The sequence below is a fragment of the Narcine bancroftii genome, chromosome 4, assembly GCF_036971445.1.
Source record: "Narcine bancroftii isolate sNarBan1 chromosome 4, sNarBan1.hap1, whole genome shotgun sequence".
NCBI classification, from domain to species: Eukaryota; Metazoa; Chordata; class Chondrichthyes; order Torpediniformes; family Narcinidae; genus Narcine; species Narcine bancroftii.
This window is the reverse complement of record NC_091472.1, coordinates 286311289-286333922: the sequence shown is the minus strand read 5'-3', so window position 1 is coordinate 286333922 and position 22634 is coordinate 286311289. Positions and strand designations below refer to the sequence as shown.

Here is a 22634-nt window from a genome sequence, read left to right as displayed (position 1 = left end):
CCAGGTCACTAAATAAAAATAGTTCCAGGAATAACTTCTGCAGCAACACAAGCTTTGCTGATAAAGCAGCAGAAAAAACTGATACCTAAACTCAACTGGCTACAAAATGGTTTTTGACTACAGTCATTTTCCATCGATAAAAGTCATTTTCAATCTTTTGTCAATCTAAATACTCAATTGTAATACCCTTCCTCTAGTTTAATGACCTAGGATAGCACCACCTGTCAGAAACATCTTGAATGAACTTGTAAATAAGCCATCATTAAAGATAATAGAAATGAAGCATCAATAATCAGACTTCCCAACCTTGAATCTCCAAACTTTAATGGCAATAATAATTACTACAATGGATGTATTGCCTCTGTAGTTTACGCATGTTAAATATATACATACACCTTAACACCACACTCTCTCCTCCTCCTCCCCAACCCGCCACCCCCGTCAATTGCACTCGGGTGTTCTTCCATGAGAGAATATTACACAAAAGGCTCACAAGAACTCAATGGTATAAAATCCTCATTTGGCTGAAATCAAGCCAAAATTTGCAAACAAGAAAACACTGATGGGGCCAAAAGCAGGGGAAAGAAGAAAGGAGTCACTCGCACCCCGGTAGCCAGCTCTTCCTTTTGTTGTTTTTTTGACGTTAAATCCAAAGCAGCAGTCTCCAACTCGTACTGTTGAAGTTCATGTTTTCTGCAAACAGACCTAGAATTGAAAAAAATAAATTGAAAATACTGCATGGCACCTTGTATTTTAATTTTGATTAAAAAGGTTCTGCTTCACATCTAAAATGTAAATAATAAATTGGTGATGATCCAAAACAAAATAATACACATATCAACACAAAGCCCAGAAGAGAGTAGAGTCTCAAACTGATGAACCAGTGATACAAAATTTAATTTTACAAGATTTCTAACTATTAATCTGGTTATAGCCATTGTCAATTTTACTTTCATATTTTTCTCATACAGGCTGCCATTTACCTCAATGATCAGTGACAGTAGCTAATTATCCTAATAACCATGACTTTGGGGATATGGTTGAAAAACATGAAACCTTCATCCAGAGGATAGGATTGAACCCCAGGTCAATGGAAATGTCAAATAATTGTATTCAGTGAGAAACTGTGCGAATTTTCTCACGTCCTTTCTTTTTAAAAACATTTTGATATTTTACAGTATAACCAATAAAATAATACAACTATACATTGTGCTACAAGATTTAAAAATATTTAGAAATAATTCTCAAGATCAGGAAATCCAGAACACAATCATGTCATTAAAATTTAACAACAAAAAACCCCAAAGAGAAAAATCAAAGCCCCCTTCTTCTAAGTGAGGTTGGAAGTTGACATGTATGAATCAAGTGACACCAAATTGGAGAGGGACAGCACAGCGCCAAAAATCCCAGAATAAAACTAATTCTTAAAACTATAATAGCCCATAAATGGGCCCAATGCTTTTTGAAACTTAACATTTGAATCCTTGATAGCATATCTATTTTTTCTGGGTTTAAACAAGACATTAATATCCCTTAACCATTGTGCATGTGTAGGGAATGTAATCTTTCTGTTTAATCAAAATTGCACGTCTGGCTATCAATGAAATAAAAGATAAAATTTGGCTTTGAATTGAAATCAGTAAGTAACATCAACATCTTGGGGTGATCCAAAAAATTGACCAAGAGCAAGGTTCAAATTTTAACTTTAAAATTACTGACAATGTTTGAAAAACATCTTTCCAAAATTCCTCTACTCTAGGGCAGGTCCAGAGCATCACCTATTTTACATTTGTCACATACAGGATTTATGCCAGAATAAAAACAAGACAATTTAACTTTAGACACGTGCTCCATGGACCACTTTAAATTGCAGCATCATGTCCTAATACAAATCACCATTCCTAGTTGCCAAATTCTACCATCCCCACCCTGCAAATAAAAATCTCAATTCTATGTCTTGGTATTTCTAACACAGTAAATAGTACTACTAGATGCAATTTACAGAAAGCATCGACTATTCATCAATACAGATGTGAAAGGTATGTAAATTAAGCATTGAGCTGTATGTAAATTTTCATTTAAGATATTTTTCAAAAACATTGCATATTCATGTTAAAGTGTTCATACTTTTTACTTGAACTGTTTTTACTGTGATTTTCTTTCCTGGAGACAAACAGCTTTAAAACTTGTCTGAATTAAACCAAAATATCACTTTTATGGATCAACTGGTAGTATGCTGTTTAATTTAAAAAGCTCATATTCCACAAAGTTGCTGACGAGGCTCTTCTTTCACAGGAAAAATACCAAAATGAATGGTAGGCACAGTTGTGCACATTCACAGATGTGCAGTGTCTTAAGAGCGCCATAGGCAACAGCAAAGCCAATACGTGCATTTGTACAAGGATTGGGATACATTTAATGTATACCCAAAGCCAAAAGGCAAAACTAAGGTAATTGGTGGTGATGTTCAGTATGATTCTCCCTACTCCACATTCAAATCTTATCTATCAACTCCCATACCATGTTGTTCCCATCACTTCCTTTCAATAAAAGCTTCAAGAAAATATTTATATTATTTAAATTCAGAGCCTTTATTTTGTTTTTAAGGATTGGATAACATTGGTTTATTGCCCATTTTATTTGCTTTGGAGGAGATTTCCCTTCTTGTTAAAGTGAGAATGCTGAGAATTATAGAATTTATATAATTTAATGTTGAAGCAGAGAATTAAATCACAATTTGCTTTGGATGAAGCATGTGTTAACCAAATTCTCATTGCTTATCATTGCAACAGCTTAGTCAAACAAAAATAAATTGCTGGGGAACAAAAAAAAATCAGCTAGTTCAGCAGCATCCATAGAAAGAGAAACCATTAACACTTGTGATCAACACTTTCTTCCTTCCACAGATGCAGTTTGATCAGCTGATCTTTTCCACATTTTCTTTTTATTCCATAATCCAGCAGTTTTTCTGTTAGTCATTCCAATAACTAGTTTGCAGGACATGGTAAGCAGCATTAAATGCTGACGGCTGGAAGTCTACATCTTTCTTTCAAGTCAGAGCAAAGAAAAAGTTTGCATCAAATATTTGTTTTTATTGGAATACCTTACAAGCCATGTACAAAAATAAATTCTATTTTGAATGCCCACAATTGCTCAAATCTCCAATACATATTCACAATACAAACCGAAGAGCTTCTGCAAAGAAGAGATATTCTTTTAATTGATCAGCATAGTGTTCCTCTTCTTCTAGAATGTCATCAATAGATGCTGCATATCTGAAAATGACAAGAAGGGTTAGAACTTTTAAAGCAAAGCCATGATAATTTAGCAGAAATATAGAACATCTTTCCTTTGCCACAGAAGGCATAATCTACTTCACTAATGTGAAAACCAGTGCATTAAATCAGTTAGGATATAATGGGCGACACCATGGAGAGCTCAACTATTGTTACAGGATACTCTGGCGATTCAATGGAAACTATTTCCAAAACGTTTATAACCACACATCCTTAGATGACCACACCAATGCATGCTACTGTACAACTGTTTCTCTCTGATGATAGTAGGGCTCTGCATGCCCAATTTTTCCAGTCACACAGTCCAAAGCCCTTGATATTATAATTTAGTGAAACAAATGGAACCCATCAAGTGTGCAATACAACAGCCTTATTATTTCAGAAATGTTGGCACAGATTTCAAAAGGGATGTGGGAACAATGCCAAAATATTTTTACAATTATAAAACTAGAAACTCCCCTTGAGGCTTTATATTTAGCTACTTCAATTTCTCCTGTTTCTAGGTCTTTTCAACATATCAAAATTATGTCAGTGGCATTTTACTTCCAAACTACCCAAATAAAAAAAGTTTTAAACTCACTAGGCGCATCTGGCATTGTTTTGGACATCTTTACATGCAGTACTACACACAAGTTGTGACTCTTGAGTATACATACACATCCATGTGGTGACCTGCACTCTGAAGTCCATCTCCCATTTCCTTTTCTATCGCACTCCATTCACTAGTCACATAAAAAAGCTTGAATCAACATTTGCATCATCCTCCAGATAACAGCAATTCTCAACATAAAAGACAAAAATCTTCCAAAAGAAAAATGTTAAGTAGTTAGTATTAAATATTTTGTTGAAAATAACCATTTGAATCATTAAATATTTTATTAAATTTAGGCGTAAAGCACGACAACAGGCCATTTCAGCTCACGATCCCATGCCACCCAATTAATGTACAACCCCTGGTTTGTTTCAAATGGAGGGAGGAAACCTGATTCCCCAGAGGAAAGCCATCCAGACATGGGGAGAATGTACAAACTCCTTACAGAGAGCACGGGATTAGAATAGTGTAACATTGTTGCACAAGGCACTACGCTAACCGTAACACCCTCATCTGTTCATACTTGATAAGCAAAGAAATATGGGATTCTAGCATGCTCTACATATCCACACCATTTAGTTTTAAATATGATATTGTCAAATTTCAAACTAAACTCACGCGGAGAAACTTCTACAACTTGCCTGAATACCCTTCCATAATTTCCATGTACTTTGTAAACACCATATAAGCGGTCTGCCACTCTCTGCAAATTAAACAATTAGAAATATTTTATCTGCAATGCACATGAATTCTATCACAACATAAAAAGCTCCGATTAAAAACAAACCTTATTTCTGCCTACTTTTGTAACTGAAAAGTTTTGCCAATTCCAGATATGGTAGGAAATGCAAAAAAAACTTGCAAAATACTCTTGGAATACATACTGCTCTGACCCGCAGAAGCTGTGATATGACGGACTGCAGTTCATCCGCATAATGTTTCTGCTCCGTAAATTTCCTGCAAACAGGTGGAAGAGTTCTTAATTTTCCATCTCATCTCAACCAAATTATGAAATACATATGCAATTAACAAAGTGTGAGACTCTCTGAAGAAAATAGTCCCCCTTTGTGGATTCGAATAGGACTGAATTCAATAAGAGGAGACAATGAAGGACTTTTTTTATTTATAATGTCAAGTCAATAACAAAAAATGGACAATCCTATATTAATACACGATTAGAATATAGCAAGAAATGAATGTATCGAAAAAAAGCAGCTGTATCACTGAGGAAACCATTATGTAAAAATGTACTACTGCCTATGGATCTGGGTAACAAAATATTGAATTCAGGGTATGACAAAGAAATAAGATATGCTGATGACAGTAATGTGGAAGGATCTCATGTCTTTTGAGCAATTAAAAAATTTTTTTTCTTTGGCTTGGCTTCGCGGACGAAGATTTATGGAGGGGGTAAAAAGTCCACGACAGCTGCAGGCTCGTTTGTGGCTGACCAGTCCGATGCGGGACAGGCAGACACGATTGCAGCGGTTGCAAGGGAAAATTGGTTTGTTGGGGTTGGGTGTTGGGTTTTTCCTCCTTTGCCTTTTGTCAGTGAGGTGGGCTCTGCGGTCTTCTTCAAAGGAGGCTGCTGCCCGCCAAACTGTGAACAGTAAATAATGGGACATTATGTTTTCTCCAGCTAAGATAGTTTCTAAGAGAAAGATGGGAACAAAACTTGGCACCACCTCAGGTTAGTGAGGTAATACACCTAAATTTCTATCTAGAATGTACTTTGCTCTCCAAAATGAAAGTGCAAAGCCAGGTTTACAGAGATTGAGAGAGGGATGGAGTCGGATCTAGGAGTCGCAATAATGGAAAGATGCTGGTCTGATTGGTGTTTGGATAGTATGATGTCAATTATAAATAGAAGATACGGATTAGTGCAATATAATTTACTACAATTATAACTTGCACCACAGAAGTTGCATTAATCAAAATCTGAAATATTGGAAATGTGTTTTAGGTGTGGGATAGAAATAGGAACATTCTTAAATGCTACGTGGTCGTGTGTGAAGATGAGACCTTTCTGGCAGGATATTACTGAAATATAAACAAGGACAACAGGGGTGTGGCCTTTGCAGACGACTCAGAGCTTTATCTTTTGGGCAATTTGAATGCATTAAGTAGTAAACTAACTAAATTTCAAATTTCATAGTTTCAGTCGTGGCAAAAATAAAGCGATGCGATTACTTGGAAGAATGACTTCCCTCTATAGATAGTACGATGGAAGACAGATGAATAATTGGATTCCTATTAAAAAAAAAGTCAACATACAATTTAAAAATAAATATGACGTATTTATAAAAATATTGCAACCATATCTGGACTATTTAGGGGGCCCAAATATAAGGTGCTATAATGATAAAAAGACAAGTGACCTCCCCAATGAAATTTTCTTCATTAAACACAATTGTAACCCCTGGCAATTTATACTGGGAAGAGGGAGGGAGGGAAGGGGTTGTTGTGTTTTGTTTTAAAAGAAAAAAGTTATATACAAATTTTGAAAAATCAAAAATTTTGATATATATTTATGGAAAAAAAAATTTTAAAAAGTGAGACTCCGATAGACCAGCACCTAGATCATCAGGTGCTAATTCTATTGCTCCCTTCAACACTATGCCCCAGTTCTGCCAATTCCTTAAAGCCTACTTAGTTCTACTTTCCGCTTTTGAGGGAAATGGAATTAATTTTAGTCTCTATGTGACAATCTTTTCTCTCAAAAACAAAATGCATTGGAGTATTAAATTGGAGTAATATTCAATAGTCTTGAAAACTTATCAATTTGGCACTACCGAAGTCCTGAGCACAGTAGATAATCAATACAAGGTGATGACATAGGACAGAAAACAAGCACTCCTTGAAACAGCCCAACTGACCATAAACACATATAGGCCAATACACTGTTTTAGTTCTTTTAATTGCTGATTTATCATCTTAAAATATCAAGAATAAACAGCTTCCATTTATAAGAGAAATATAAAAGCTGGAATCTTGAGCAAACAAAGAATTACTTGAGGAACTCCAATCAATCAGCATCCATGGATCGAATGGCCATATGTTTCTTATCTGGATCCTTTGTCAAGACAAACTAGGGGTGGGGGGGGCGGGTAATATTATATTTCAAGGAGAGAAAGGAGGCAGGGGGAAGGGCCTCAGAGATGCAAGGACATAAGATGTGAGAGATGAAGAAATGGGTAGAAATCACTACAAAGAGGGTGTGGGGAAAAAAAATCACTGTAAAGAGATGGAAATAGTGGAACTAGATGGGAGTTAGGATTACCCAAAATTTATAAAAATATCAACGTTCATGCCGTTTGGTTTAAGGCTGTCAATGAAGAATATGATGCATATTCCTCAAGTCTGCAATTGGCGTCACCCTGACAATTGAGGAGGCCGAGAACAGACATGTCATTGTGGGAATAGGTGGAGAGTTAAAATGATTGGCTGCACGAAACTTGGACTTAGAACCAGAGGATAGGTGTTCAGCAAAGCAGTCAACCAACCAGCTGTCATTTATTGTTCAGCTGGATGTTGGTTTCAAAACGTGAAACAGAAGAGTATGTTAAAAAAACACAAGTTGCAAAATGAGGAGATTCAAAATTAGTGTTTCTCATTACACATAAAGGTTTTTATCCCTTAATTTAACATCCCAGGAAATCCAAAGCACCTCTATAGCCACAGAGGTACTTCTGAATTGGCATAGTTTTCACAGGAAATAATGAGAACAGAGGACAAAAATAATCTTACATAGAGATTAGATGTCTCCTATCTCAATATTAGCTAGTTCACAGAAAAGAACCCCTTAACATGCCATTCACAGGACCCTACAACATTGAAACAGTATTGTAGCTTGTATTTTCAGGGTGAAAAGAAGCTTTTGAACTCAAAGGCACCATTTGCCACAAGACAAGTTGGCAAAAATTTCTAATACATGGAATGGACAAGAAATATAATAGGGATGTTTAAAATCATTAAAGCTTAGATATAGTAATAAAAGAAAAAAAAATCAAAGACTATCAGAGAGTACAGATTTAAGAGAGTAAACAAGAAATCAACAGATACTGGGGTCTAGTGCAGTACACAGTGCTGGAGAAAGTGCCTGACAAATCAGTCACATGTCCAAATAAGACATGCAGCTGGGGGAAGGGGGGCATGCAGGGAAGATGGGAGCACAGCAGAGCAGATGACATGAACATGTGGGAGAGGGAAGAGGAGAAAGGATCCAGGAAGTGATGAGGAGAGAACAGCAGGCTAACAAAAATATCTTTGATAGGGGAAAAATGGAAGAGGCTGGAGTAAGAGAGGTGTGAGGGAAGAGACTAGGGGATGAGTCTTAACAGAAATTAGAAAAGTTGATATTGATGATGCCTGGTTTGACTGCAAGGTCAGAATACAAGGTGTTGTTCCTCTAATTTACAAGTAGCCTCACCTTGGCAGTACATGAGGTCATGGACAAACATGCCAGTATAGCAATGGGGTCTGGAATTAATGGTTGACCACTGGGAGTCTTTGATATTGTAGTGGACAGAACCTAGGTGCTTGATGAAGTGATCTCTTAATATGCATCTAATTTCCTCAACATAGAGGTTGCATCAGGAGTGCAAAATGCAGTAAATAACACCAAAAGATTCACAGGTGAAGTGTTGCTTCATTTGATAGGACAGTAGTGACGGAGTACTTAGAGGTGGTTTGAGCAGAATTGTTAAAGCAGCTTGCACACACATTTTACAACACAGAATATTTGCAGGACTTTTGCAGAATGCTTTTTGCAGGAGGCAACAAAGCATCGACAGCAGCTTGCCTGGGAGAGCATGTGATCTTTGCAGGCAGAGGAGAAGAGTTTTGCTCTCAGAGAGGGAGGGAGAGGAGACAGAAATCGGTTCCAGAAGAACAAGTTGGCAAACTTTAGAAGGCTGCCTGGTCAATGCAGAAGATTGGCAGTCTGAAAGGTGACCTGAAAGAAAGAGGATAGTCTGGAGAACCCTGAAGAGGGCGAGACTGATTGCGAAGGAATCAGTTGCGGATGTCCTGGAAAAGGAATCTCTCTCTGAAAATCAGCAAAAACCCTCTTGAGTGGCATCCATTTGCCTGTTAAGCACCAAAGACTGGTGAACTTTGTTAATGCTAACTTCTGTGCACAGTACAAGGATTGTCTGCAACCAGTGAGATTGGACTGTGATCCAAAGAAATTTTCCAATCTTAAATATACATTACACACACCTGCACTTAATGTTAGAGGGGGGATTAAGTAGTTAGGTAGGTTAAGTAATAAGTTAAAGTTTAATTCTGTTTTCTTGTTCAAACATAATTATAAACAGATTTTGTTGAAATAACCCTGTGTTATGGTGCATATCATTGCTGCAGGTTTTGGGGTCCTCTGGACTCCGTAACACAGTTTAGGGCCCTAAATGGTAGAAAGGGAGAAGGTACAGATGCAAGTGTAATGTCTTGTGGTCACAAGGATGGGATTAAGGGTAGTAATTAGTGGGAAGGGATGAGTGGACTCAGGAATCAGGGGGAGCAATCCCTACAGAAAGTCAAGAGGAGAAGGGAAGATATGTCTGGTGGTGGTATCACATTGGAGGTGGCAAAAATTACAGAGAATCTGTTGGATGAAGGTTGGTAGGCAAGGATGGGGGAAGGGGAAGAAACCTGGTCCTTGATGTGACAATGGGGATTTGGGTGTAGGGTAAGAAGCGGTCAGTACAGATGTGCAGGAAATCGCAATGATGTGGGTGAGGCATGAATTAATGACAATTGAGCGGAAGCCACATATTCTGAGAGAGGATATTTTGGATGCCCTGAAATAGAATGCCTCTTCCTGAAAGCAGATACTCAGAGACAAAGGAATTGGGAGAAAGGAATAGAATCCTCACAGGAGTTAGGGTCAGATGAGATGTACTCAAGGTAATTGAGTCAGTAGGTTTATAGATGTCAGTTTGTCTCCCAAAATGGAGACAGATCAAGAAAGGGGAGATAGAGAGTTTTTGGAGAAGGAAAGCATTTGCCAGAACTAGAATTTGTAACACATTGCCTCAGGCCTTGGAGGTAAATTACCATATTTTTTTACTCATAATGCGCAGAAAAATCATAAGTCGAGTAAAAATATTTTTGTATAGCACGCACACGCATATACCGTGCGGGTGTAGTATTCTATATTTCGACTCAAGAGCAATGTGCATTTTCTTGGGACATGGGACAAAACAATCCATGGTCCCACTATCTGCCACAATTAATCTCCTGTGATTTATACCCATTCAACTTCTCCCAGATGTATCAATTGCCCATTATATAGACGATAGCCTGCTGCAACACATTAACAAGCTTTGGAGACGAATCAATTAAATAGATTGAAGACAGGCTTCAGAGTTGAGCAGGATATTTAATTCTGTCATGATTTAAAAAGCCTTTCTTTAAAAGAAACTTTACCTTGTTAAAAAGTGTGCAATTGAGAAATTTATGGTTTGATTTAATGCAATGAAGATGATTAAAATGATGGCAAAGGGCAGACTCATTTTCATGTCTCAAATCAGAGGCACTTGATATGTTAATCTCCTCCCTCAGGAGACAGGAATGGGCAATTCACATTGATAAGTGCAGTGCCCTAGCCAGAATATTGTTTCCTGGAATACCATGGCACTCAGGCCAAAGAGTTATTCCCAAAATCAAAATTTTGAATGTTGCCATTTTGTATGTATCCAATTTCCACACCCACTATAAATTGTGTTCTTTCATTGCTGCTATTACATTCCCATGCCCGCTATAAATTGTGCATGTTGTTTCAACGTAAAAATATTTTCGTATAGCAAACACATAACGAGCAGGGGATATCTGGTTTGTAAAAAAAAACTGCTGAGTTTAATATTTTATGATTTTATGGACTGTGAGAGAGCTCATTACAACAATCTGGACAATTTTAAAAAAAAACAACTTTTCTGCACATTGTGTAGTGTTTGCACTGAAGGCTTTCACCAGCATCTCAATTATTTGTTGCAAAAATAAATACTGTCACCATATCTATACAGAATGTTTCCATTTGTCACTGATAGGAAAGGAAGAAACCTCAACATGAAAATTGATCAAGGGGAAACTGTATTACCAAATTAATCCAAAAAAGTCCATGCAGTGTCCTTTCACTTTGGAGAAACAGGAAGACCAGAGATGGTGGAATTACAAGAAAACAAGCTGGAGGATGTACTCTGTGGGTCAGAACCCTTTATAAAGGGTCCCATCCTGAAACTATGCCAAACAATTTCTACCCATGGATGATGTCTTCACACCAAGTTCCTCCAGCAGCTCATTGTTGCCCTTTTTCTTGGGGATGGGGGGGGGGGAGAGAAAAAACTGGAGAGGTATGAAGGTAGCAAAACAAGATTTCAAATTAAGTGACTTTTTTTTTAAAAAAACTTACTTGTCTGGATTTTTGACTCTGAATGTTGCATTGAGAGCTTTTAATCTGGAATCTGCCTGTTTAAAGAAGTCACATTAATATTTTTAAAATATTTTCCCATAGAAAATATTTGCTCCCAAATATTAGTCAGACAATCTACTTCCAAATTGGACACATTAACATGCACAAAGTCAGCCGACAATACCAAACTTTTGTGTGGCTTGAAAAAGATTTCCATTCATGGGTTCACCCAAATTAGAAAACCATATGAAAATTCAAGCATCAAGAATAAAATACTTTCATATAAAAATTCTTGGGCTTCACCGTGAAAGTACAGCTTGAAAAACTGCACCTCTTTTTCCTTCTCGACACATTTTCTGCATTCACAGCTCAATATTAAAATTCTACAAAGGTAAGCAATAAGTCTGCAGATGCAGAAGAACTAGAGCAATACACCCAAAGTGCTAGAGGTACACAGCAAGTTCAAAACTTAGCACTAACATGTCTCTCTATGGCCTTCTATGCTGCTATGTTAAGGCCATGTTCAGATTGGAGGAACACCACCTTGTATTCCAATCAGATGGCAATACTAACTTTGCCAGTGTCTAGGAACCCCTCCTCCCATCATCCTCTGACTCATTATCTTCATTTGCCTGCCCATCACCCATACCTTCCCTCTTCCAGCTTCCTACCCCCTTCCCTCCCTATCATAAAGCATCTCTCCTCCTCCCCCTCCACCCATCACTTCCCTCCACCAACCCTTTCAGAACACCGTTGGTCACACATTTCCAATCAGAAAAATAGGCCTCCAACACTTTCTGCCAAGCTAGTTTTGAATCCAATGGGCAAGATCACCTTGGATCCCGTGCAAAATAACCTTCCAGGCGAACTTGCAATGTGGGACATTCTCAAAGGCATTGCTCATATCCATAACCCTGCACTCAATCTTTTTGGTCGTCATCAATAAAACTCAGATTCATGAGAATCTTCCATGCACATAGCCATACTGCCTCTACCTCTAATCAGTTCCTCCCAATCCAAGTGCTGGAAGATGCTGTCCCTCAAAATCCTCTAAAGCAACTTTCAGAGATGACATCATGCTCTCTAACTCTGGCTCGTCCTTACTGCCCTTTTTAAATAATATCGCACATTACCCTACAGTATTCAATGGCCAAAGCTGATATAAATATCTCTGCAAGTGCCTCCACAATTTATTCCCCAGTTGATCCAGCCCTGGGAATCTGTCCATCTTAATGCATTCTTGAACTGCCAACACCTCCCTGATACATGGTCCAAGACATGATAACTCTTTTGTTCATTGTCTTGGCTTCCATTATTTCCACAGTAAAGACTGATGAGTTATATAAAATCTCACCCATTTCCTGTGGATCGACTAAGACACCATAGCAACCAACTCTCTTTGGTAACCTTTTAATCTCAATAAATCTGTAGAATTTCTTGGAATTTGCCTTTCTCCTGCCTGCCAAATTTATCTTTTTTTTTGGTCTTTCTGATTTCTGTCTCCAGTGGACTCCAACACCTCATACTCAAGGGGTTCACTTGTTCTGGGTTGCTCAGATCTAATGCATGCCTTCCTTTGTCCCAACCAGAGGAGAGCATCAAAAGCCCTCAGCAACATGCATTCCTTAAACTTGCCAGCATTGTTCTTTACCTCAAGAATGTCCTGTTTCCTGCTATCTCACTTTTAAAAAAATTTCCCACTTTCCAGTTGCCCCCTTACCTGCAAACAACTTCTCCCAATGAACTTCTGCAAGTTCCCACCCAAGAACATGACATTTATAGCTTTTATTTCCCAATTACTTTGCATAATAGCCAAAAGTGTAAAATTTACCTTGGCTTGGAATCCCGATTCATTTACTGCTTCTTTCCAACCATTCTCCTGAAAGAATTTAAATATCCAGCTTCATACACATTAAATTTAAAATATTTTCATTTACAGTACCAAAAATGCATCAAGAACAGCTTAAGAATAAGACAACAACCTTAATCACATGCTAAAATCTGGTAACCCGCCTTACTAATCGTGCCAAAATTAAACAGATTGCATTTCACAATTAACAAGGCCAAAAAAACATTGACCTTGAAAAATAAATCTTCCAATACCTGTGTTAAAAATAAAAAGAAGATTGTGTCGAGAGAGAGAACAGAATGCGAAGCAACACGTAAAAGAAAGTTTTCAAGTCCAATCCTCCGTCTTTCAACGAAATCAGGATCCATGTTATCGGCAGATAATTTATGCCAGACAAATTCCGCCTGCAAGGAATCAATAGAAGACAGGTCATTCAAGCTGAGCAATTTTAATTGAGCTTCTGAATCATGAGCAGAAAAAAAAACTCAAAAGCAAAGCAGATCTTTCTTCAATTAAGATTTTTAAAAGTGAATGCATCAGCAAGCCCATATCATTCCATTTAATTCATCAGCCCAGCTCTCAAACTATTGGAAGCTGCTTTAGTCACTATCTCACCCATTACCCATTCAAAATATCAAGGTTTTCTGAAATTTCAAGAATTGGATTTAATCTGAGGATCACTTCTGAAACATTACTCCAGGTAAGACCCAATTAGTGTTCTGCAATCAAAGCACAAGTTTACTTTTAATAGCTCTTCATGGTCTTACATAACATTTTAATTTCTTTACTCAAATGCTTTCTCCACCACCATGTCCACACGCATCAGCACTTTCAGGGAACTATGTACTTGTACCCCAAAGTTTGTTTTGTAAACACTGCCCAGGGCCCTGCCATTTACTGTGCAAGGTTGGCACTGGTCTTTTAAAATAACTTGAAATTCTATATTACATTAGTTAATCCTCACTTTTCTATTGATTTGAAGTCCCATCAAATTGATGAATATGGTGCATCTTTAATACAAGTTCCATGCCAGAATACGGTCTCCAAAGGATTACATACAATTGAAAATACTCCATAGCTGTAGTTAATACAGATTTTTTAAAAAGGGAGAGTAAAGTGTTGCAGTCTTCCAGCACCCCCCCTCTCAACCTCACTGTCACTAACAGAACATAATCCAAGGAAATACAGCAAAATCCCTTGTATTTGGAATTCAAGCAACTGGCACCAAATAAATGCATGGATACATAGAATTAACAAGAATATTTTTTTTAAATTAAAGTTTAAAATTGTAAAAGTAAATGTCTCCAAAGCAACACACAATTTGGTGAAGATGGGAGCACGCCGGTTGTTCAACACCGACAGGAGGCGTTTGAAGAAAGCTTAAATAAAGCTGTTTGAGAGACGCCCAGGATGAAGAACTGGCTGATAGTGACTGAGCTCCACTTGGAGCAGCTATTTGAAGAAAGTTTGAATAAAATTGCATTTGAATAAAATGGTGGCGCCGAGGATGAAGCACTTGGTGCTGGGACAATTATCCCAATGTGTCCCCATCTCCCTGTCTAGAAGAGTCTTTATCTTTATTGGTATTAAGTATTTTCATAAGGCTTTATCTGAACTTGAGGTGGAGAGGGGATTAATTATGATAGCAACCAGGGTTCAAATTCAACTTTAGTAAGTTATGGGAATTATCTGATGAAACTTTACAGAATTATGGATTACACTGCAGTTTTTTTTTCAAAAAACTTTACATTTTGCACTATCTTTAAACTGTTTATTTTTAATGAAGGTATATTTCTTTCTTTTTTCTTCGGCTTGGCTTCGCCGGCGAAGATTTATGGAGAGGTATGTCCACGTCTGCTGCAGGCTCGTTGGTGACTGACAAGTCCGATGCGGGACAGGCAGCCACGGTTGCAGTGGTTGCAAGGGAAAATTGGTGGGTTGGGTTTTTCCTCCTTTGTCTTTTGTCAGTGAGGTGGGCTCTGTGGTCTTCTTCAAAGGAGGTTGCTGCCCGCCAAACTATGAGGCGCCAAGATGCACGGTTGGAGGCGATATCAGCCCACTGGCGGTGGTCAATGTGGCAGGCACCAAGAGATTTCTTTAAGCAGTCCTTGTACCTCTTCTTTGGTGTACCTCTGTCTCGGTGGCCAGTGGAGAGCTCGCCATAGAACACGATCTTGGGAAGGCGATGGTCCTCCATTCTGGAGACGTGACCCACCCAGCGCAGTTGGTCTTCAGCAGCGTGGATTCGATGCTTGCGGACTCTGCCAGCTCGAATACTTCGATGTTGGTGATGAAGTCATTCCAATGAATGTTGAGGATGGAGCAGAGACAGCGCTGATGGAAGCATTCTAGGAGCCGTAGGTGATACCGGTGGAGGACCCACGATTCGGACCCGAACAGGAGCGTGGGTATGACAACGGCTCTGTACACGCTGATCTTTGTGTGTTTCTTCAGGCGGTTGTTTTTCCAGACTCTTTTGTGTAGTCTTCCAAAGGCGCTATTTGCCTTGGTGAGTCTGTTGTCTATCTCACTGTCGATCCTTGCATCAGATGAAATGGTGCAGCTGAGGTAGGTAAACTGGTTGACCGTTTTGAGTTCTGTGTGCCTGATGGAGATGTGGGGGGGCTGGTAGTCATGGTGGGGAGCTGGCTGATGGAGGACCTCAGTGTTCTTCAGGCTGACTTCCAGGCCAAACATTTTAGCAGTTTCCGCAAAACAGGATGTCATGCGCTGGAGAGCTGGCTCTGAATGGGCAACTAAAGCGGCATCGTCTGCAAAGAGTAGTTCATGGACAAGTTTCTCTTGTGTCTTGGTGTGAGTTTGCAGGCGCCTCAGATTGAAGAGACTGCCATCCGTGTGGTACCGGATGAAAACAGCATCTTCATTGTTGAGGTCTTTCATGGCTTGTTTCAGCATCATGCTGAAGAAGATTGAAAAGAGGGTTGGTGCGAGAACGCAGCCTTGCTTCATGCCATTGTTAATGGAGAAGGGTTCAGAGAGCTCATTGCTGTATCTGACCCGACCTTGTTGGTTTCCGTGCAGTTGGATAACCACGTTGAGGAACTTGGGGGGGCATCCGAGGCGCTCTAGTATTTGCCAAAGCCTTTTCCTGCTCACGGTGTCAAAGGCTTTGGTGAGGTCAAAGGTGATGTAGAGTCCTTTGTTTTGTTCTCTGCACTTTTCTTGGAGCTGTCTGAGGGCAAAGACCATGTCAGTAGTTCCTCTGTTTGCACAAAAGCCGCACTGTGATTCTGGGAGAACATTCTCGGCAACACTAGGTATTATTCTATTTAGGAGAATCCTAGCGAAGATTTTGCCTGCAATGGAGAGCAGCCTGATTCCCCTGTGGTTTGAGCAGTCTGATTTCTCGCCTTTGGTTTTGTACAGAGTGATGATGATGGCATCACGAAGGTCCTGAGGCAGTTTTCCTTGGTCCCAGCAGAGCTTGAAAAACTCATGCAGTTTGGCATGCAGAGTTTTGCCGCCAGCGTTCCAGACCTCTGGAGGGATTCCATCCATACCTGCTGCTTTGCCACTTTTCAGTTGTTCAATTGCCTTATATGTCTCTTCCCGGGTGAGGACCTCATCCAGCTCTAGCCTTAGGGGCTGTTGAGGGAGCTGGAGCAGGGCGGATTCTTGGACTGAGCAGTTGGCACTGAAAAGCGATTGGAAGTGTTCTGACCATCGATTGAGGATGGAGATCTTGTCGCTGAGGAGGACTTCGCCGTCTGAGCTGCGCAGAAGGCTTTGGACTTGGGGTGAGGGGCCATACACAGCCTTTAGTGTCTCATAAAAACCCCTGAAGTCGCCAATGTCGGCGCTAAGCTGGGTTCGTTTGGCGAGGCTAGTCCACCACTCATTTTGGATCTCCCGGAGTTTGCACTGAAGATGGGTGCAAGCGAGACGGAAGGCTCATTTTCTCTCTGGCCAGGAAGGCTTTGCAAGGTGAGCCTGGTGGGCAGATCGCTTCTTTGCCAGCAGCTCCTGGATTTCCTGGTTGTTTTTGTCAAACCAGTCCTTGTTTTTCCTGGAGGAGAAGCCCAGTACCTCTTCAGTGGATTGCAGTATGGCCATTTTCAGCTGCCCTCATCGCACATGAACTCCTCAGACTCAACATTGACATAGCCGCTCTCAGTGAAGTCCACCTTGCAGATGTAGACAGCCTCCACGAACACGGCACAGGCTACACACTCTACTGGTTTGGCAAGCCTCAGCCTGAACGACGCCTATCTGGTGTTGGCTTCGTGGTCAAGAACTCCATTGCCTCCAAACTCGAAAACCTCCCGACCGGATCATGTCCATGAGACTCCCCCTTCAAAACAAGTGATACATCACTCTCATCAGTGTCTATGCTCCAACCCTTCAGGCAGAACCAGCAGAAAGGGACAAGTTCTACACTGATCTGCGCAACCTCATCCAACGCACCCCTACAGCCGACAAGGTTGTCATCCTTGGCGACATCAACGCTTGCGTCAGCAAAGACTCAGAAACTTGGCCAGGAATTCTTGGCAAGCATGGTGTCGGCAAATGCAATGACAACGGGCGCCTCCTGTTGGAACTCTGCGCAGAACAGCGGCTTGAAATTACTAACACCCTTTTCCAGCAGAGAGACAGCCTGAAGATTACCTGGATGCATCCCTGATCCAAACACTGGCACCTCCTGGACTACGTTCTGGTGCGAGGAAGAGACAAATGAGATGTGCTCCACACCAGGGTCATGCCCAGCGCGGAATGCCACACTGACCACCGGGTTGTTCGCTGCAAGCTCAACCTTCACTTCAAGCCAAAGTTCAAGAACAGTGGAGCCCCCAGAAAGAGGTTCAATGTTGGAAACTTGCAGTCAGACGTAGTGAGAGGAAACTTCCAGGCAAACCTCCAAGCAAAGCTCGAGGATGCAAACTGCCTCACGGACTCGTCTCCTGAAACCCTCTGGGATCAGCTGAAAACGGCCATACTGCAATCCACTGAAGAGGCAGATGTATTAGGCACTGTGAAAATGATTCTCAGGAACCAGAAATCTGGCATCTGCAATCCCTGTAGGTGCCAGATACCAGGGATTTTACTGTATTCCTATAATTGTCAATCAGTCGCTCTTGCTTTTTTTAAAAAAAAATAATTTACCATTAGCAGACTCTCAATATTCTATTTCTCCAGTGCTTTAATCAATTTTGTTGCTTACCCTTCTTCAAATATCTTGTAGCCAAGAATATAAAGTTCCCAGGCCTTCCCTGGAGTTGCCCTACATCACATTTCTGTCAATATGAGCTCAAGGCACATTGCACAATGAGGGAGCACACAAGAGTGAGAGAGATCAGCTGGTTGATTGGTGTCACCACAACCACCTTGCATTCAATGTTAGCAAAATTAAGGAAATGACTGTGGACTTCAGGAGAAGGAAATCAGGTGAACAAATCAGTCCTCATCAAGGTGTCAAGAGTGGAAAGGGTCAAGAACTTTAAATTCCTGGGTGTCAACATTTCTGAAGATCAATCCTGGGACCCTCATGACGAAGAAGACTCACCAGTAGTTCTACTTTGTGAGATTTGATATATCAGCAAACACTCTTGCAAGTTTCTAGAGGTGTTACTGTGGAAACCATACTGATTGGCATCTCCATACCAGACAGTATGCTACCAATGCTAGGACAGGAATAGGCCACAGAGAATTGTGAACTCAGCCAGAGTCATCTTCTCTCCATTAATGACATCTACAAGAAGCAGTGTCTCAAGAAAGCAGCCTCTAGCCTCAATAACCCTCAACACCCAGGCCATGCCCTCTTCTGACTTCTACCATCAAGAAGGAGATACAGGAACCTGAAGATGAATACCCAACGGTATAAAAACAGCTTGTTCCCCTCTAACATCAGGTTTCTGAATGGGCAATGAGCCACAGACACTAATCACTTTTCTCTTATGCACTATTTTTTTTTAAAAAATGTAATTTATAGGAAATTTGAACCTGTAATGCTGCCACGTAACAACAAATTTTGTGACACGTTCATGACAATAAATTCTTATGCTGACCACACACATTTATGAACTTTGAACCAATCTTTAACTATCTTGCAATTGTTATAGAACCAGTCCTTATTAGACCAAATTCAAATCATTTGAGCACATGGATAAAGGTACATTATTCAACTGTTCTAATGTTTGCAAGGATATAATTTTAAGAAAAAAGATCCAATTAAGAGTTAAATTTGTAATTATCTGTGCACTTTTCTCAGCTACCAAACACACACAAGTCGATAGAACTGTTATTTAAGTGGAATTCAATTCAGACACTACTGATTGATGGGACCAAGTTTTTCTCCAAGTCTTAACATGAACCAGTAAGCATAAGAAACACAAGATGTCGGTAAACTCACGGACACAAATTATCCATATACTGTAAACAGTTTCTCAATTCCCAAGATCTGTCTTAAATAGGTTATTTAAACATTTGGCAGAATCCAAAGGAAAAAAAACTCACTTAAATACAACTGACTAAACAAGGTCACAATAGAACATTACAGCACAGAAACAGGCTCCTTTGTCCTAGTCTGTGCCAAACCATTTTTTGTTTTGCTTAGTCCCACTGAGCTGCACCCCCCCCAGCCCATAGCCCTCCATAACTCTCCCATCTATGAACCTGTCCAAATTCCTCTTAAATGTTAAAATTGAGCCTGCATTCACCACTTCAGCTGAATATTTTAGCAAAGTATTTCTTTAAAGTGATAAATGCTGCCATATCTTGCTAGGATGGCTCAATCTTATTGTGGATTAGAATTTAGGAAATAATCAACATCCAAAGTGAAGTCAATCAAATTCCTCAGATGGGAGCCTAGCAAGTAGAGTGAAACTATTAAAAAACTCCACTGTAAAAACTTGCCTTCCTTTAGATTTAACACAGGGAATGGATCAGACACCCAAATTCCCCCTTTCAAGAAACCTTCTGGAAGTTACTCCCATATCTTCATAGTCCTGGGAATTGGGGAAAGGCCATCTACAGCTGATGCTGCAGCCTTACATTTCCATTTTCTGCACGTGCACAGGATACAATTACAGAGTTATCCTATTCTAATTAATTAGTTCATCTCTCTACATTCTCCAAGTCATTGAGAGATGATGCCAATAGAAGACAAATGAATATTAACTTGAATTTTTAACATTACTTACTCTTTTTTCAGGCAGAGGGGGCACCACTATACAGGGATAAGTAACAACTAAATAATTCCTCAGTAATTCAAATTCACTATATCTCCTCCAAAGAGAGTCCGGTACACAATTCTCATCTTCATTTTGAGAATCAACTGGTCTGCATGAAGAAATAAATCAGAATTAACAGTTTGGCATTTACATCAGTCTCTGAGTACAGGATAATTAGCCACCTGCACTTTAAAACCAAGGCAAATATTCTGTTGCTAGACATCTCTAACATAAAGCAGATTAACAATACTATATTACAGCACTGAATTCAAGATGGACAGTATTTGTTTCCCAGTAATAAAAAGCCAGATATTCACCCATTCCAAAGTCTTAAATCTATAGTTTACCACTGAACTATAGATTTCGTCTTTCCTCATATCTGCTATGATTTAATGAAATTGTACCCAAAAGTACATTTTTAATGAACAGTATTTTCCAAATCATTGTCAAATTTCTGTACATTTCCCCGTTTGTTCTTTCAGAGAATGGTCACTTTAGCCAGTGGAAACAGTTTCAATGGATAGCACACTTCAGATTGAAATGAGGAGAAATTTCTTTGAAGCACGACAAATTATCAGATTAAATTATTAAATATCAAGGATTAAATCTCAAAATAAAATTTCAATCTTGGGGAATGAAGCGCTGTGGGGAAAATGACACGAGGCAGATGAAGAAACAGAGTGACAGAGGAGCAATCCCTTGCACATAATGTCCATCCCTGCCATAATGCCAATTAAAATTAAATCAATTTATTGTCAAGAACATGTCATGAAATTAGTTGCTTGCAGCAGTATTATAGTACAAATATTGCTATAAAAATACTTTAAAATGAATAAATGAAAAAAAAATAAAAGAAAGTAAGGTCATGTCCGAGGTTCAATGTCCATTCAGAAATCAGAGGAAAAGAAGATGTCCTTGTGCCATTGGGTGTTTGTCTTTTGTACCTCCTTCCCTATAACAGTGTAAAGATGGCCTGGAAGGTGGGGGGTCTAAGGATAGAGGCCAAGTTCACAAGTTTCCAGATTTTCCTGTCCTATGCATTGTCACCTCCAGACCAGACAGTATACCATGCTCTCCATGGTAGAAATTTGAATGTATTTGGTGACATACCAAGTCTCCTCAAATTCCTGTGAAAGATGGCCATTGACGAGCCTTTCTTTATGACTGCATCAATATGGACAGATCTTCAGAGATATTGATACTCAAAAACAAAGTTTTTAAATACTTTCCACTTCAGACCCCTTGACGACAGGCTGATGTTCTCCTGATTTTCCCCCTCCTGAAGTCTAAATCAACCCTTTGGTTTTGCTATAGTTGAGTGAAGACTGTTGTGGCACCACTCAACTAGCTGATCTATCTCCCTCCTGTACCCTTCCCCATTGCTGTCTGTGATTCTGCAGTCATGTCATTGGCAAATGTGTAGATAGTACTCGAATTATGCCTAGCCATATTGTCAAGGATGGACAGCAAGTAGAGCAGTGGGCTAAGGACACATCCTTGACAGCAAATGAGGAGACATTGTTTCTGATTCCTTCCAACTCGGGTCTTCCAGAGAGGAAATCAAGGATCCAGTTTCAAAGGGATGTGCAGAGTCCCAGATTTTGGAGCTTGTTGACCAGCTCAAATGGTATGATGGTCTATCTGCCCACACAATCTCCTCCATTCCCTGCCAGCTCATGTGCATCTCAATGCTTTGTAAAATGCTACTGTATCTGTTTCCACCACCTCCCTTTTTTTAAAATTTTTTATTTTTCACACTATATAGCCTGTGTATCCAGTTATATTGTATCATGCGAAACCTCGTGTTTATTGTATTTCTCATAGTTCCGGAGAATAACTTCTCCCATGTTTCATTCTTTATCTTTATGTTTAGATCTTATTCCCATTTTTGTTTAGGTTTACCGTTTGTTTCCTCATTCTCCTTTTCTTGCAGTTTGATGTACGTGTATGTTACAAATTTTTTAATTATCATTGTGTCTGTAATCACATATTCAAAATTGCTTCCTTCTGGTAACCTCAGACTGTTTCCCAATTTGTCCTTCAAGTAGGATTTCAGTTGGTAGTATGCAAACACTGTATCGTGAGTTATATTATATTTATCCTTCATTTGTTCAAAGGATAATAATTTATTTCATGAAAAGCAATTTTCTATTCTTTTGATCCCTTTTTTCTCCCATTCTCTGAAGGAAAGGTTATCTATTGTAAAAGGGATTAGCTGATTTTGCGTCAGTATTAGTTTTGGTAGTTGGTAATTTGTTTTATTCCTTTCTACATGAATCTTCTTCCAAATATTGAGCAG

The 22634-nt window shown here is 39.5% G+C and overlaps 1 protein-coding gene across 1 annotated transcript in view; it reads right to left on the bottom strand.

Moving 5' to 3' along the window:
• The window catches only part of snx4 (sorting nexin 4), a 67456-nt gene that overhangs the window by 20567 nt on the left and 24255 nt on the right, over nt 1-22634 (bottom strand). Inside the window, exons 3-11 of the mRNA XM_069935287.1 lie at nt 20306-20444; nt 13403-13552; nt 13131-13178; nt 11300-11355; nt 4773-4845; nt 4530-4591; nt 3953-4018; nt 3186-3275; nt 606-705 (exon numbers count right to left, since the gene is read on the bottom strand). Coding sequence (XP_069791388.1) covers nt 606-705; nt 3186-3275; nt 3953-4018; nt 4530-4591; nt 4773-4845; nt 11300-11355; nt 13131-13178; nt 13403-13552; nt 20306-20444 — 784 coding nt within the window. The remainder of the gene's footprint in view (nt 1-605; nt 706-3185; nt 3276-3952; nt 4019-4529; nt 4592-4772; nt 4846-11299; nt 11356-13130; nt 13179-13402; nt 13553-20305; nt 20445-22634) is intronic.